This window comes from Pungitius pungitius, chromosome 7 (genome assembly GCF_949316345.1).
Source record: "Pungitius pungitius chromosome 7, fPunPun2.1, whole genome shotgun sequence".
NCBI classification, from domain to species: domain Eukaryota; kingdom Metazoa; phylum Chordata; class Actinopteri; order Perciformes; family Gasterosteidae; genus Pungitius; species Pungitius pungitius.
In genome coordinates, this window is record NC_084906.1 from 18,137,101 (window position 1) to 18,153,693 (window position 16,593).

The 16,593-nt window shown below is 47.0% G+C and overlaps 3 protein-coding genes across 3 annotated transcripts; all 3 read right to left on the reverse strand.

Annotated features, from left to right (window-relative positions):
* Nucleotides 1–4,527: 4,527 nt before the first annotated feature.
* LOC119216845 (transmembrane protein 275-like) lies at nt 4,528–5,612 on the reverse strand. Its single transcript, XM_037470001.2, has 2 exons — nt 5,475–5,612; nt 4,528–5,127 (listed from the first exon to the last, which is right to left on the reverse strand). Exon 2 carries the CDS (start codon nt 5,110–5,112, stop codon nt 4,528–4,530), a length of 585 nt encoding a protein of 194 aa, XP_037325898.2. The 5' UTR covers nt 5,113–5,127; nt 5,475–5,612.
* Nucleotides 5,613–6,005: 393 nt separating this feature from the next.
* mknk1 (MAPK interacting serine/threonine kinase 1) lies at nt 6,006–11,559 on the reverse strand. The gene is made up of 14 exons (XM_037470002.2): nt 11,465–11,559; nt 10,755–10,817; nt 10,115–10,217; nt 9,895–9,993; nt 9,707–9,804; nt 9,457–9,536; nt 9,293–9,366; nt 9,083–9,187; nt 8,941–8,996; nt 8,756–8,851; nt 8,449–8,643; nt 8,129–8,293; nt 8,012–8,055; nt 6,006–7,861 (listed from the first exon to the last, which is right to left on the reverse strand). Exons 2-14 carry the CDS (start codon nt 10,806–10,808, stop codon nt 7,642–7,644), a joined length of 1,389 nt encoding a protein of 462 aa, XP_037325899.1. The 5' UTR covers nt 10,809–10,817; nt 11,465–11,559; the 3' UTR covers nt 6,006–7,641.
* A 274-nt stretch (nt 11,560–11,833) lies between these two features.
* Nucleotides 11,834–16,359, reverse strand: mob3c (MOB kinase activator 3C). The gene is made up of 4 exons (XM_037470003.2): nt 15,985–16,359; nt 13,978–14,571; nt 12,980–13,182; nt 11,834–12,481 (listed from the first exon to the last, which is right to left on the reverse strand). The coding sequence occupies exons 2-4, from the start codon at nt 14,393–14,395 to the stop codon at nt 12,452–12,454; spliced, it is 651 nt and encodes a 216-aa protein (XP_037325900.1). The 5' UTR covers nt 14,396–14,571; nt 15,985–16,359; the 3' UTR covers nt 11,834–12,451.
* Between the last annotated feature and the right edge of the window lie 234 nt (nt 16,360–16,593).

The following is a 16,593-nucleotide window of genomic DNA, read 5'->3' on the forward strand; positions in this document are numbered from 1 at the left end:
AGACGGCGCCTTTCTGCGATGGAGGAACAAACATCGTTATTCCTTTCGTGTTAAAGAAGATCGCTTCCGGTCCTCTTTTGAGCATTCGACCCTTTTTATTCCCCCCCCGCCCCCCGCCCCTCGACTCTTCGCCGTCCTCCTTCTGGTGGAACCGACCTGTCCGCCTGCACATCGCGCGCGGCCCCCGGTGGGCTTCTGTGTTAAAATTCCAGAGTTAAAACCCATTACTGAGCCATCAGCCCGCTCATAATGCCGTCTAACGACCTCATTTCCCTAACCGGTCGCCCCCCGTCCGTCACCAGAGGGCCCCCGCCGGCTCGTCCGAGCGGTCCCCGCCGCCGCCGCTGCCGTCTCGGCCCCCCCTTCCTCATCAAAAACAGGACAGATCGCTCAATCTCTGAGAACATGACAGGGCAAAGTGACTGGGGACACAGCACAGGGAGGGGGGGGTGGGGGGGGGGACAAGACATCGGAGTGAAAGTATTCTCATTTACCATATGCACTCTATTAGTCAGAGCGCCGCAGTCAATCAGGGTCCCACCCCCCATTTTTTGGGACACGGCAAAATGGCCGACGGTGGCTATTCCAGCTCAGCCCGAATCGGTTTGAGGAGGAGGGGGGGGGGGGGGGTACGTGCGCGCGTCTGTGTGTGTGTGTGTGTGTGCTCTCTCGGTTCTCTGTCCCCTTCCCCAGGTCTCCCAGCGCACCTTTCTGTGAAACCATTTGGTAAAAACGGAAAGGGGCCCCGGGGCCTCGAGGCGGGGAGGGGGGGGGGGGGGGGGCGCCCCCTCTTTAGGAGTGGATAATTGACTCCTTTTCCTCCTTGATAATTCATCGCTTGCATATGCCAGCTAATACATCAACGAGAAAACTGCCGCGGACCTCATCTCCCTTGACACACACACACACAGACACACACACACACACACCACCCAGAGGAATGAGTGACTGTGGAGAGCATAAAAAAATGGGGATGACGAATGGGAGCACTTCCAGATCTATGAATGAATTATGTCTTCTAAATACCTTGAGCAGAGCCAACTGTCAGCCGGCGTCTGTACTAATCTGGGACGAAATATGACCGGCCCCGTATTAAAAAGGAGGGAGCAGGGCTGCTAGAGAATGAGGCGAGAAATGAACGAGCAATCAGGCCATTAAAACCCGGTGTCTGATTCAGCTTTGGCGGACATTTGCACATCTATCATGACGGGAAATATCCTCCCCCCTCTTGTCATTTTAATACGGCCTCTTCCATTGAAATAGATTAGGATTATTCCAACGGGACAGAGACATCGTTTGTTTTACAATAGCCGAGTCAGCACTCACAACAGTCATTAGGAATTGGATCAAGGCCCGCTGCTGTTGGGAGGGAAGCTTTGGAAAAATGAAAAGAGGGATAAAATGAACGGCACTTCACTTTTAAAGAGGTGGGATGTTAGACGCCCGTTCTGCCCGACGACAGGGGGAGGGACGGGGGGGGAGACAAATGGACCGAGTGCCGGCCCCGTGTAGAACAGGTCCAGCGTGCGTGAATCGCATGGGGTGGGGAGGGGCGGGGGGGGGTCCCCCACCTGCCGATGATGGTGTTCACCCAGGAGGGCAAAGACACTGTAACCTTGCTATTGTTCTATAATATGTGGGAATGTAGTGTGTTACCTGCGGGAAATGTATTTTTTTCAGGCGGCGGTTCGGAGACTGTGTTTCAGGGCCGGAGGAGGATCACTGCGTCCCTCGTGGGGTGGGGGTGGGGGGGGCTACAACAAGGACGGGCACTTTGAACGAGCAGGGTTGGAGGCCGTGGTGCATTCAAGCTCCAAACACTTTGGAGGTGGGAGAGTAGAAATGGATCCAACTACACACCGGCCAAACGGAAACGTATTAATGAGAACGGTTCAATGAAAAATACACGAATGACTAAATATAATATCAATAAAGACTTGATACAGACATGCTTTGACATAAAATAAAAATAACCGATATTTCTAATGATTAGTGTTTTGCACAAGACAAAGTTGATTCACTTAACTCTGTCTGCATCACGGATAAATCCAGACTCCCTTAATGGGAATGTTTAGTTTGACCCACGTCACCAGTAGAAAAGACCTCTATGCGATCAATTAGCAAGTCCGTCTTTTTGTTGCTTGTTAAATCAGTCGTGTACGTCGTACTGTCAAACCTTTATCTGTGGATATGTTGCTACAGTGATAGTATGTACGTATGTATGTATGTATAAAATACCGGAGTCATGCGTTGGTATCATCATGTTTCGTTGAGGCCGATTAAGTTTTACGACTTATTAAGCTGGAATCAGAATCAGAGACATTTATTTGCCAGGTATGTTGTACACACAAGGAAACAGTCATGGTGGGTGGGTGCATGGACGTTAGAACATTCCCATATGGGGGAGTTGTATGTGCCAATTGAATAAATACTGCAGGCAGCATTATTTACTTTGGATTTATACATAAAGCATCTCACAAACTGCATACTGTTGCAGGGTGTATTATTTTTATTTAGTATTTTGGACTTTGTTTCTACCTTTTTTTCCAACAATGAAGCGTGAACTTTGACCCTCGTGTTTACATATCTGCTTCACAAAGGATTGTGGGGCAGAATAGCCAGAAAAGCATACTGAGATGTACTAGATTTTTAAATATACTAGTATAATAGTATTAAATGTTGTAATGTGCCAATGTGAAGGTTTCGAGAGAGAAGCAAGCGTCGTTCTGGATTTCTGATTAAAGATATTTTCAATACAACATCAAAACCAAAGGCTAAATCCCAAATACATTTTGTAGATGTTCCCACCTCGAAATGAGAGGAACCGTCTTCCGCTGAGGCGATGCGGTGTGAAGGCCGACGCTGCCCCCTGGTGGCAGAACAAAATCAATGAAACACTTGAACTTAGTCCATTAGCGTTTCATTAGCTCTACAACAGGTGGAGACTTTCAGTTGTAAAATGACGTCACATATAAACCGAACCCGGAGGATTTCCAATGAATGCAGACTCAAGATAAGAGGAGACATAGTAACATTTCTTAAGAATGATCATGTTGTCAGAGTCATCTTTGAAGCACCGGTGGGCTGCAGGATGAATAATATGTGACTAAATCGAAAGATGCGGTCTAACAGGAGTAACGCGACCTTATCTCTCTGTCACTGAAGCTGAATTCTGTTTTTATTCCTTGCATCTGTTTCCAGCTCATGGCACGAATGGCACTAATGGCACTAATCTCCATAAAAGCAATGATCTCAGCCGTGGCCCTTTGTGAACCATTCGGCCCTTAGCCTCACTATTACTATCAAAATCCCAAATTGTTACTTTTAAATTAATGGACCGGAAGAAGAATAATGAGTGACTCGCATATTACAGCTATTTCTTGCACTTTACAATTATATGGTAATATTTGAGGGCTCCTTTCATAATCAATGTGATGAACAACAGAGAGAGAGACGCTTGCTAGACTCCATGGTGGTGAAAAGGATACAAAGGATTTTGGTATCTTTCCCTCGAGGTTTTTAACCTCCGTCACCCCAGAAGCTCTCTGTTGAAATCCTTCTTCTGCGATAGCCCCGGTGACCCCGGCGATCTGAAGTCATCGCCGACATCGCCGGCCTCTCCCATTCGACGAGAAATCCTATGAAATATTACACCACGTGTTGCTGCCTCCTTGATTTCATGCCATTTCCAAATGTCAAGATAGTCCTCATTCACGGGAGGGTTTTCTCTTCCTGAATGCAACCAAAAACCGGTTATCAGAGATGACAATCACAGTTTGAACACCTCGTGTCATTCGTGATGTCGTTAAGCAGAATTCAAAACTAATGAAAGTAAATAATAAAAAAAAAAATGTAACAATGCTTGAGGAAACACGAACCTGGAAGATTCCCCTCCGCCATCGCCTTCGGATCAACGTGACCTCATTGATCGTTTGCTGAAATGACTTCAGGTTGCCCAGACATGTCACACACCCCCCCCTTATAGAAACACCACGGGTCGTATTTCTGATTCACCGTGCAACAGCACGCCGTGGCTGCAGAGTCGCGCGCATAGCAGCCGCACAAACGAGGAGAGAACTTTGCGTGACTGACGTTCATGACCTCGCAGCTTCATTTGCAAAACGCAATTATTCTTATTATCATATATTCAAACGCAAACACGCGTGAAACATTCCGCGGCAACGACCTGACAAACACGAATAGCCATCTTGGCGCGACACAGGTCGCTCTGACCTCTGACCCCTCTCTCTGGAGCGTGTGGTCGAGCCGGTTTACACGGGAGCAGCTGTCATGAGGAGGGGGGGGGGGGGGGGGGGGGAGGATCCACGTCGCAAGTACGGCATTATCAGCCTCCGCACACGTACACAAGCAGGCAAGCGGATCAAAGGACCGTCTCCTGTTCAACACACATTCAACGACACCCAATGAGCTGCAATCAGAGAGCTTTTATTAGGCGTCTCTTATTTTTATTTTTTATTTTTTAACTCACACCGGACGTCTGCATCCAGCGACACCAAGAAGTCCGCGTTACGGGCAGGAGGTGTCCGGAGCAGGTAGCGTCTCCGTGGGTCGGCTCCCCTTGGGGCCAGAGGTCAAGGTGGTGCCGACTCCAGACATCTCCGACGTGTGCAGCTCCCCGGCCGCGGGCGGCGGAGGGGGGGTAGGGGTAGGGGGAGTAGGGTCTCCCCCGTGCAAGGAGGAGGAGGTGGGGGAGTCGGCCGGGCTGAGCTGCACCGCCGTGGTGGCGTCCTGCAGCATGTGGTCGCTGGTCTCCATCTCGAACGCCGCCGCGCCCACCCGCATGAGCCCCCACTTCTCGCCTCCGTCGGGCCTGCGGGCCGGGGGCCTGCGGCTGACCGCGCAGCACGCGGCGAAGAAGGCCAGGGCCACCAGCAGGAGGAGGGGCCCGAGGACGATGGGCGGGTTGCCGGCGGGGACGATGGTGCCGTAGGCGAAGGCCCCCACCAGGGTGATGTTGATGCCGGCCAGCAGGATGCACAGGCCGCAGGCGCAGCACAGGGCCGGGGAGGGCACGCTGCGGTGCAGCGGGGCGCGCCCCCGGGGGGCCTTCGTGGGGGCAGAGGGCCCGGAGGGGTTCTCAGGTAGCACCATGTCTCACGGAGAGCTCTGTGGAAACCCAGAGGAGCCGAAGAATGACTCGTCACTGAACTCATCGGTCAACAGAGGGGGATGATGATGATGATGATGATGTGTGCAGCTCGCTGGAAAAATGACTACAGAACAGAGGATGCAGCTTTTATAAAGCTTCATGTTTGAGGTTCCTCGGATTTTTAATTTTTACAACATGGTATTCAAGTAATTTCCATTAATTACCAAGTGACAACTTACTAGGAATAAAAATTTAAAAACATAGAACATTTTCCTCACTGATGACTACATGACAACTTGCACAGAGAAGAAAAGCTGAAAAAAAATAAGCGACACGGTAACGCGTTCTGTTCTCAGTCACCTACCTTCGATCGGACCCATAAACCTCATCAAGGATTTGCCATCTTCGTCGTCCGTCCGTCCGTCCGATGCAGGAGCAGCAGAACTGCAGAAGATGCCTCGCGGCTGCAGGTGAGCAGCAGAGTGAGTCGACTCTCACACGACACGTGTTATAATGAACAAGGACCACCGGGGGCACTAAAATCAATCCGAAACAAACCCTCCAATCAGATCTTGGGCAATAAAGTGAGTAATTGTTTGCACGTGGGCACTGAATAAATCGCTGTGAAGTCAATAGATACTCAGATGCACCCAATGGGTGGTGTCACATGTTACTACAGATTTTTTGTTGCTTTAAAAATAGGGGTTAAGAACATTTCTGTTGGTTAACTGGAGACACAAGAGTCAACGCGGACATTCGGTGTGAGCGACGCTATCTGATCAGTGCAGGTTCATCGTCATGGACACTCAAAGGGAAGCTTTTCACCACATGTACACACTGCAATGAGAAACTGCATTAACAAGTTAATGTGACACAGATTACACAGGCAAACAAATTGAATATCTCTTTTTTTTTTATTGAGAACACAGCTTACCAGAGAACATGTACTGCGTACTGAGAACGTTATGCATAGGACCCTTGAGGTATGACTAATGTAAATAGGACTCTTTTACGCCTATTACTGAATCTTTTTTTGAGGATATTAAATTAAAATCCCATTTATGATTCCTAATAGGAGTGAGATGGCTTAAACATGCAAGCCATTGTTCCCTAATGGGTTTTTTTTTGTTGTTGTTGCTGCTCAGAGCAAATCCCTATCAATTTCCTGCCAGCCTGTGATGGGCCAGTGTTGCTATAGGGATGGGGTGTCCATGGCAACAGTGTGAAATCATGGTGACGTGTCGTTTCTCAGCCCTCAATGGGGTGATTGGGGAAACACAGATGATGGACTGCAATTTGTGTCCGCTGGTCAAACAAATAAGAGCTTCTAAAGTCCAAATCTTTATAAAACCAACTGAGCAACTTGAATCGTCAAAATTAAACAATATATATAAAATATTAAAAAAAATTAAAACGCAGAGATGTGCTATTTGACTAAACTATAACATCAACTCTTAAAAAAAACCTTTTCAAAGTATCAATATCTAAAAACAACCCAAACAAAGGCAAATCTCACATTTAAATTCATCCAGAATAATAAAAACAAACAAAAAATCAAGAAGTGTTTTGGGATGCATAGTTTCACCGGGAGAGTACAAACTGTGCCAAAAAAAATAAGAGCTAGCTAGGTAACAGACTATAAAGAGGAGTTAAAAACCCCTTAAAAGTTAAAACATCCCTGTAGGTGCTGATTTCACATAGTAGGACCAAACATAGTTACGATACAATATTAACTCTTTCAGATGAAAGGAATCAGTGACTTAAAGTACATCAGTGCTACAGGAAGCCTGGGTTGAAGCTAAAGCTAGAACTGATATCATTTGATCAAAGGCTCTTCTCAAACTTTCAACATCCATTCACAGAGGTTCTTCATAGCCTGAACAGGAATGAGTTTTTGAAAAGGTGTATTTTCAATAGTAACAGTCTCCTCTTAGTGCAGTCAGATTTGATCATTTCAACACATCCACACGGATCAAACAATTAGACAGACATGCTTCAATGAGCAAACACTCATCCCCTTTCCACCCAAAGCAGAGAAGCAATGAGCAGCATTTACACACAATATTAATTCATTCACAGTTTGACAACAAGAAAAATAAAACCTATCAATATTAGATAATAATTCATTAGAACAGAAACAGTGGCAAAACTGTGCTGAACCAATGTAATGCTCCGTTGATATTGATATGTACTGATAGAGGCATTAAGTGTGGTGTCTGTCAAAATAAATCATTAAATACAAAATAAATATCTCTGTTAAGACTCGTAACAGTAAACCAAAAGCTTTTCTAAAATTAAACAGTCATTGCTTAAAACGCTTACATTAAAAGAAGCGGTAGCCGGCAAATGAACAGTCCCTCCGTGCTGGGATAAGGTTACTGGCCACGGGAAAGAGCTTCAACCCCAGGACCGGTCACTGTGCGGCTGATCCTAAGAGACCTCTGGTGGTAGAAAAGAAAAGGGAAAAACAAACACACGCCCAGAGCAGAAATCAATCAGAAACCCCCCCCACCCCTTCCCAAGGTGACTTGTCAGGCGGTGAGGTCGTCCGACGCGGCGGCGAAGTCACTGCTGCGCAGCGCGTTGGTCTGCGCCCGCCGGCGGGCCAGTCTGGAGTTGGAAGGAGGAGAAAGCCTCACGGGGCAAACGACGACTCCCACGTCCTCCCGCTGCTCGTCGTGCTGAGACAGCTGCCGGTTGAAGGCGATGGCGTCGGCTGCGAACTGGCTCAGGTCTTTGGTGCTGCTGTTCCTGGAAGGAGAAGGAGAGAAAGAGAGAGAGAGGAGGCAGAAGAGGATATTAAAGAGACGAGTTCTGCTTCAAATGACTACAATGTAGCTTAATGCACCTTCTACTTCTACTTGGTAACTACATTCAATGTGATTTTCTTATACGTCCTACCTCTGTAGAACGTGAGGAGTGGGAAGACCTCTCTCTGGGGCATTCTGTAGAAATAAGAGAAGCGTTACATGAGTCTATCAGGGCGTGGGATGGAGGCGTAGATGCAATGACACCCACCCCTTGCACCCAGGGGTGCTTGAGGACCCGAGCAGCACTGAGGCGAAGGGTTGCGTCCCGGACCAGCAGCTTGGAGATGAGATCCTTGGCCCCCTCGGTGATGTGATCCCAGTCCTTGTCCGGGAATTCGTACTTGCCCTGCTGGATGCTCTCGAACAGGTGAGTCTGCGGAGCGAATATGACACAACGTTGTGTAAAACCGTTTTTTGTGGTAAAGCAGGAAGCAAACTGGTACATAGAGTGACAGGTGAGACAGACACGAGCGAGGAGTAATGGCTGATCAGAGGAGTCGGGGGGGGGGGGGGGGGTGGGGCACGTACCTGGCAGGTTCTGCAGGTTTCTCCGCGGTCCCAACCACAGTCGGTGCCACAGTGGCCTGTGAACGGGGGGCTGCCGCTGAGCAGGATGTAGAGGATGACCCCGAGACTCCAAAGGTCACAGCGCTTGTCGTAGAAAGAGGCCTCGTCAGTGAACACCTCGACTACTTCCGGAGCCATGTACTCTGCTGAGCCACACTGAGAGGAATAAAAACACACGGGAGAGTCACGTAACCATTTTCACATTGGGTGTGCGCGTGTGTGTGTGTGTGTGTGTGTGTGTGTACACTATATAAAATCAGATTGTTACCGGTGTGGTGAGCTCTGGAGTCGTAATGGGCGTACAGGCACTGCTGAGCTTCACTCCACTTCCCAGGTCAAAATCGCAGATCTTTACTGGGGACACCTGAGAATGAAAGACAGAAGAGAAGCTTTATACCAGTTTACGGAAAGACGAATGTCCTTTCAGCTTCCTGTCTTTTAAGAGTCTCTTACCCGATCAGTGTATTCACAGAGGATGTTTTCCAGCTTAAGGTCTCGATGGGCAATGCCTGCAGAACAGTGTCCATGATGAAAATGAAACTACGCAATGAACCCACAGACTGCCATACAACACGGTGTTTGGTTGGTGTCCTACCTTTAGTGTGTAGGAAGTCAAGAGCTTGGGCAATGTCCCGGACCACCTTACTGGCCTCAAGCTCGTCAAAGTATCTCCGGTTCTGGATGTGTGTGAGAATGGAGCCTGAAGGAAGAGAAGACCGTTGTTGTAGCAATCTGCTCATTTATAAAGGAGGGAAAAAAGCTAATAATTAGCTTTAATTGTTGAGTTTTTTTATTTTATACTTACCACCACGCAGCTTTTCAAATACCAAATAAAAGCAGGAGTTGTCTTCAAAGAAATGGATCAATTCCAAAATGTTGCTGGAGGAAAATATTTCAAGATGCCAATTAGAATCGATATTATACTTTGTTTGTTTTAATTTAGTTTAAAAAAAAAAAAAATACACTCACTTGTTTCCTTGACACTGGTAGAGAGTTTCCACTTCTCTAAAGACTCTGCTGCGGCTGTGCCCTGCACTCTTCTCTATGATCTTCGTAAAATAAAATATATTAGGTTTATAAAAAACATTTATATAAACATTTGAATAATTACCTTCTCGTAAACCACAAAATTTGACCCGCCTTGCGTCATGATTGTCCGTCCGGTGCAACACAGAAAAGCACATGTCTTATTTTGTTACCTAAAACCATCCTTACTCACCTTCACAGCATACTCCTGTCCGTTCTGCAGACTTATGCATCCTTGAACTTTAGCGTAGGCCCCTTGGCCGAGCACCTCATCCGTCAGCTTGTAGAGATCTGAAGAAAGCATGACATTGTGGGCCTGCAGCAAAGGTTGGTGTCTTTTATTTTATCTTTACTTTTTCCAACAATGTCAGCGTTAATTACCTTTAAAAGTGCCCATAGAGCTGTCTGTCGCTCTGGATCTTTTCTTCTTTTTTCTTTTCGCTGCATCGGGGATGTTCACTGGCTGGCTTTTCTCGACATCTGTAGCAACACAAAAGAACCCAGTTGAGAGGGAAAAAAAAAAAATGTTTAAACACTTTAGAGTTTGCCAGAGTGTTGCCGTGTTCACCCGAAGGTTTCGGTAGCTCCGGAGCTTGTGTACCTGTTGGGGCCGGGGAGAGGTGCCGTCTCCCTTCCAAAGTGACCCCGTTTTCCTGAGTTCCCCCACGGCTCTGCCCCACTTGGCCCAACGCCAGGGAGTTACCCTGTGACCGAGCGAAGGAGGCCGCACGGGAGGGACGGGGGGGACGGGGGGCGGGGGGAGGGAGGGGAAAGTGCGAGAGAACCCAGAGTCAGTTCAGGTGGTGGTGCAGTAGAGAAGGCACGAGAGGGAATACATTATCCCTTTACTTTGTACTTTGTGAGAAATTACATAAAAAAGACTAAATAAAAACGTCCCACCAGCATGATTTCCCTTATGTGTGAAAAGCATGACCCACAGCAATTATAGAGATGTTTAAGTACTATTGCAACACAGCTTTTCTTAGCTTCCTCTTTGGGAACCCGCAAAAACAGTGGCCTGATGGAAATACAGGAAATACCATATCAGGCCTTATCTCCCCTCAGGATATTACCAGAAGCATTTACAGTAACACCCACTAGTGACTCATTGAAAACGATGAAACCTCTACATTTCTGTTTGGACGGCCTTGACAGTGTGTGAAATCTATGGCAGCTTGTTTGTACACGTTCTGGAAAGTTAAACAGTTTGAAATCCTCAGTATCAAGAGAACAAATCCTACCTGGAGAGAGTGCTGGAAGGTTTGGATTTCTGTCATCATGCTGTGCCTCACCATATCTGCCAACTGAGAGGAAGGTCACATCACAAATAGTGAGATAGTCTGGAACAAACTGTATCAGCAGATAACATTCATGTACTCGACGACCTGCTATTTAAAGGAACACGGAGAGTGAAAAAAGCAAAAAGTCCATTCATCACCAGTTTCCTCTTTCTTTCACTCTCTCGTGTGAGGGGTTTGGTCGCGGTTCTGGACGAACGGTCGAGATCTGATATTGTATTAAGCGAAATGTAACGTATGCATTGGCTTTCTGTTACGTTAACCTTAGATTATCACTGCAGTGTTCAGCCTTCTACCAGCTCAAAGTGTTCGTGAATAGCAAGTGTGTACCGACAGCTAACATTGCAGCTAACGTTAACTTTCTATACATTGTTACTTGACATTAGCACGGTTTCTACGCAAACCAAGGAACACATTGAAAGAGAAAGCAAACGCTAATCACTCATTTGAAAAGATATGGTTCGGCTTCACTGGTGAATGCACAATGATGGGTGTTATTGTTGTTGATACTAACGTTAGCTAGCTAGCTAGCAAGTGCCATTAGCTAGCTTCCCCTACCGATACTCATGCAATAGTTTAGACAATTATGTTTTAAAATAACATTTAAATCACGTTAAACGGGGAAATAAATAAATACAACAAACGAGTCTAACCTGGACTGTGGGTCCAAATGGTCCAAACCAGCCACGTCCCCGCTGTCAAAGCCTCTCACAGCTGATGTAAGCACCCATTGCTCGCTGAAAGTGCAGCCGGTGACGCGCCGGGCGGGAAAACACCTAAACAGACGTTTGTATCCGCCCCTTTTAGCAAACGCCCTTCTGCCATTGGTCAACAAAAAAAGCTGTCACTATCACGTCACTTCATTTGACTCCCCGCCACACCCCTCTACACGTAGTGGGGACTTTTCTTGTGCATGATGCTTTACTTAAAGATGCACAGGTTTGGAAGGCCAGCGTCACTTAAATGCCTCATTCTGGCTGACGCCGCATACCAACCAATATATCAATAATATTATACATCCTAATCTTTATTCATACGGTCAAATAGTCTGTTTCGTTTTTGGCTTGAAACTAAAGGCCTGTAGCAGACAAAACCTCTCATGCAAATATATGATTAAAAACCTGCTCATCTTGTTGTCTTTTCACGTTTTGACTTTGATAATGTAAACATTATTATTTTTTTGTATATGTTTTGGTTTTACAGTGTAAAAATCACATTTTCAAAAGCAATTTTATATTGCATATTTATGTCCAAGCTGTAAAAAAAAAAGACAAAAGAACACATCTACAATATAAACATTGAACAGAAAACGACTTAACACTGTATATGAAAGATGTAACACACACGATCTGGAGAAAAGAAAAAGCACAAGTAGCTACAGGAAAATGTATTATAATCAAACACAAATCCTATAATGATGGCACCATGCACAACCTCACAATAATACAACACTTCTGTGAAGGCACTTCCACAATCTAATGAAATGTGGTTATTTAGTGGACCTTCTCAGTTATGCTTAGAAAACCGCACATACAACTTGATTCAAAATTGTTCTTTGTTTAAGTGTTTTGAAGGCGATGACTTTTCACGGGGCTCAGATCACGTCAAAATGTAAACTCCTTTAGTCCTTGTGGTTTTCTTTAGTTGCATATCTTCTCGGTCATCTCTTTCTGTGGGAAAAAAACAAAACAAATGACATGTTTAACACATCTGAATCCTACGAGGGGGATGAATGATTGTTATGAAGTGGTATCTACACTTTCTGTCTGAAGAACGACAAAACAATGTCTCTTCCACGTTTCACTACGAGGGATTACTCAGAGGACACGTTCCATCTGCTCGTGGTCTACCACTACATTGCCGGACTGCACAACAGCAACCAAACCATAAAGCCGTTTACCAGTTTATTTCTCGATGGAGAATTGGGGAAAAAGTGAATAGTGGTTGTGTGTCTGGTGTCAAATGTAAAGTGTTGGTTATCTCAAAGGGACTGCAGGTATTTTCTTTTGCGCGTTAGCTGTCGAAAACACACTGGCACGAACAAACCACTCGACCTCACCGAGCATCCTGCACACACAGGGTTATAGATGGCAGGATGGCTGACGCTAACAACCCCTCCATTTGATCCTCTTTCTCATGCCCCCCTGCTCACGCATCTATTGTCTCACCAGGGGCTCCAGTTCCGAGTGGTCAATGAGGTGGAACTCCGAGATGAAGTAGTAGTAGTGCTTGTAGCAGGTATTGATGTGGGCCTCCGCACCCATGCTGCAGATGCTGTCAAAGTGATGGATGTAAACGTGCACAAACACCCTGAAGAGGCGGCTCAGGATCTTCTTGCACACCTGCGGGAAGTTCTTGGGGAAAGGTACACCTGGTGTGTGGAAAAGAGAAACAGACGTCAATAGAACCCCACCTGAGAAGTTGATTAAATCTGGGACAATCGTCGTTTTGGTTTCCCCTCAACTGCATCAATTGTTGAGTGGTAGTGAGTGTTTGAACGAATGCGTTCATGTACTCCTTGGGTACCTGTGTCCATCCCGTTTGACTAAAAATAATTACAATTTGGTACGAAAAAAGAGAGAGAAAATGTCCCGTTGGCTTGAAAACAGCATGAGCCTGATCTTTGGCACATTTAATGCCACAAAAACCATGACCTAAGATATTGTGTGCAACAGATTTTACTGCGTCATGTGGTAGTAATGTGCTCTTTAAAAAAAAATCAGCTGAATGAAAGAAAGACACCAGGCATCACAGCGTTATACAATTCCTCAAAGTTATCCCACCTATGGAAGGAGCTCACTCATGAAAGGCCGTGTGGTACCAGGCCACTTTGTCTCTTGTCTTTCACGCTGGGTAAAAGGTAGGGAAACACTCACATGAAGCTGGTATTCTACCTGCCAACAACTTACACCTAGAGGTAAAAATGTCCCTTATTTCACCTGGCCTGCACGTCTACGGAATGTCTACGGAAGCGGAGCTCCCAGAGGAAAATCATAGAGATCCCCTCCTCTAATAAATGTTAATCGTCAAATCCGCTCCCACCGTCACTGTCCGCTCTCCTCTAAATGTCAACCACCGCTGTTAAATTAACCCCGGCTGAACTTTATCTCCCGCCCGTTTCGAGACGGCGGGCATTTCATTTTCAGTTCGCAGACTCCTCACACACCTACTCTGGTGGGGAAGATGTCCTCATTGTTGATGAGCGACTCGATCCAGTCCATCAGCAGGTTCATGTACTTGAGAGCGGGCAGCTTGGTGGGCCTCTTGTAGTCGTCGCCGTCCCGCCACCTGTACTCGTACTTCAGGCCCCCGGACATGATGGGGCAGGTGCGCTCGGAGCAGTACTCGCTCACCGTGCCGTAGATCAGGTTGATCCTGTTGAAAAAGTCGACGACGTGAACGGCGATCCAGTCGTTGATGTTCTCCCCCTCGGGCAGCTGGACCACTTTCCTCAGGTCCAAGCCGGACTTGAGCGAGGCCTGGGCCTTCTTGTAGAGCTCAAAGCGCTGGGTGCCCGGCTCAAAGCGCTTCCTGGGCCTGAATGTTTTGTCTTTGCTGAAGACTTGTCCAAGACACAACGCCATCGACTCCGGCGATTCCCCCCCGTGACAAGGGGAGGAAAAAGCTCTCCAGAATAATATGCGTGACCTTCCTGAGAGATGGCACCAGGCGGATCTCGGCAAGGAAATCAGGTCAAAGGGGGTCAGCGTCTGTTGTGTAGAGATTTCAGGCCGTTTGGTTTTCGGATGGCGGGATGTTTCTGTCAAGAAGAAGAAGAAGAAGAAGGAGAAGAAGGGAGGTCAGTGGCACATTCCTTTCCGGGTCAATCAACTGCTTTGAGGCGGAATGACCAAACATGTGACGGTAACATAAAAGGTATCCCTGCAAACCCCACACATCTCTATCAGGTTGTCTATAAGGGACCATGTAAACCATGGAGTAAGGGTAGGAATATATCCATCCCAAATGTGCCATTATTGCCTTCGCCGAGATGACCTTCTCACATGAACTTCAGTGGCGAGCTTCACTCGGTTGTGGTAAAGTCTAGGCCACCAAAGTCCAGCAGTATTGAGGAAACGAACGGAATGCTGTGGCTCTGGATGCTGGATGCTATGAGTCCGGTTCAAGAACTTATTCCTACATTATAGACAAACGATTGTGTCTATTTTCTCTTGGCCTATAGACACGGTGCCATCAACCATCTGGCAGATGGCACACAGGGATCAGGAGCGTGCCCTCCATTAACCGTTATTATGGTAATAAAACAAGAATATCAACCACACACTCTAAGGTTATTGTAGGAAAATGAGGTGAGCAGTTTGTGAGGGATGAAATGTGTTGTGTGTTTTTCCATCCAGCAATGTTTAATTCTGCAGCGCGTGTTGACACTGGAGTCACATTCAAGTGACTGTGGCTGCAACGTGATACTATATCCGCATTTGTGTCCCATTTTTAACTGCCAGCCTCAACGTTTCCTGCGGTTTTGTTTCCCTGTGACTCCAATAAGCAGAAGTTTTTTAAGCCCCTGCATTATCATCTCGAAGCTCAAATTACAGGCCGAGCATTCGCACGGCCCTTTGCTCAGAACTTCTGCTGACATTTCATGAAAAATAGGGTTCCGTTGACCTCGACGGGGGATCATTCGCAATGTATCGGCGTTGATGTATGAGAAGGTTACTGTTTCTTGGAATCTCGGGCTTGAGTCTCACCACTGGGGGAGCGTGGAGACGTGGTCATGAGATGGCTCTTAACGCGTCTATAACAAACAGGGCTTTCTGAGGGAGGCTCAGCAGTCACAGCATTCAGTTCTCCATTCAGGGGGGGGGGAGACACGGTTTCAGCCCGATACTGTACGCGGACACTCTTTGCACTGTTTGAACCAGAAGTGAAAGGACTTTTTGTATTGATCGCTTGACGTCTCCCTGCGAGCTTCAACAGCCTCGGAATGAAGCGTGTCTGATCACGCACACTGTTGGCACACTTTGTTGTTTTTTTCTGCAGTTTGCCCCCCCCCCCCCCCGGGCAATTGCAGACTAGCAGAAAGCAGTCCAAAAGACCTTTAGAAGAAGATTTTTTTTTTGTTTTTTTTAGTAACCCGAAACTAAGAAAGAGGGAGATGAAAAACCGCAGATAACAGAATCAGGGGGAGAAGAAGTCGTTGTGTGCACTGTACCTGGCTGCGGTCCTATACGGCGGAGGAATGTGGTGGGAAGTCGTGAGAAGTTCGGGGAGGATTCAGGCTTTAAGCTCCCCCGTGGAGGACAGATCCAGCCGCTCTGCCCCCTCCGGCTCCTCTGGATCGGCTCCCTCTCGCCGCCGGGCCGACCAACAGACCGAGAGGCTCCGACTTCACTCAGCAGCACAGTCAACACGGTTAAAGAGAGAGAAAAAAAAGTTGTTTGGCTTCTCTTCCTGTGGATGATGTCACATCCTGACTTTGCCTTCTGGTCCTTTGCCGTTGATGCCTTGTGTGTGTGTGTGTGTGGAAGACCTATAAAATGAAAGAGTAGAAGGGCTGGAAAAGGGCTTTCTGAACCCCCCCCCCCCACTCAGCCCTCCCTGTTTTCCACTGCTTTGCTTTCTTCTCATCCTGTAGGCAGAGCAGCCGGCCCTCTCGTCCCACCAAAGTCCAGCCCTCTGGTAAAGGTCCTGAGAAAGCAACCCCTCCTCTTAAGCCACATATAGGACACACGGAGCAGAATCATCCCACAAACATCTCTGGATGTTTGGCAGTCCGTGCTGCTCTTTTTTTTCCCCTTTTCTTTTTTTTTTTTTTTTGTGA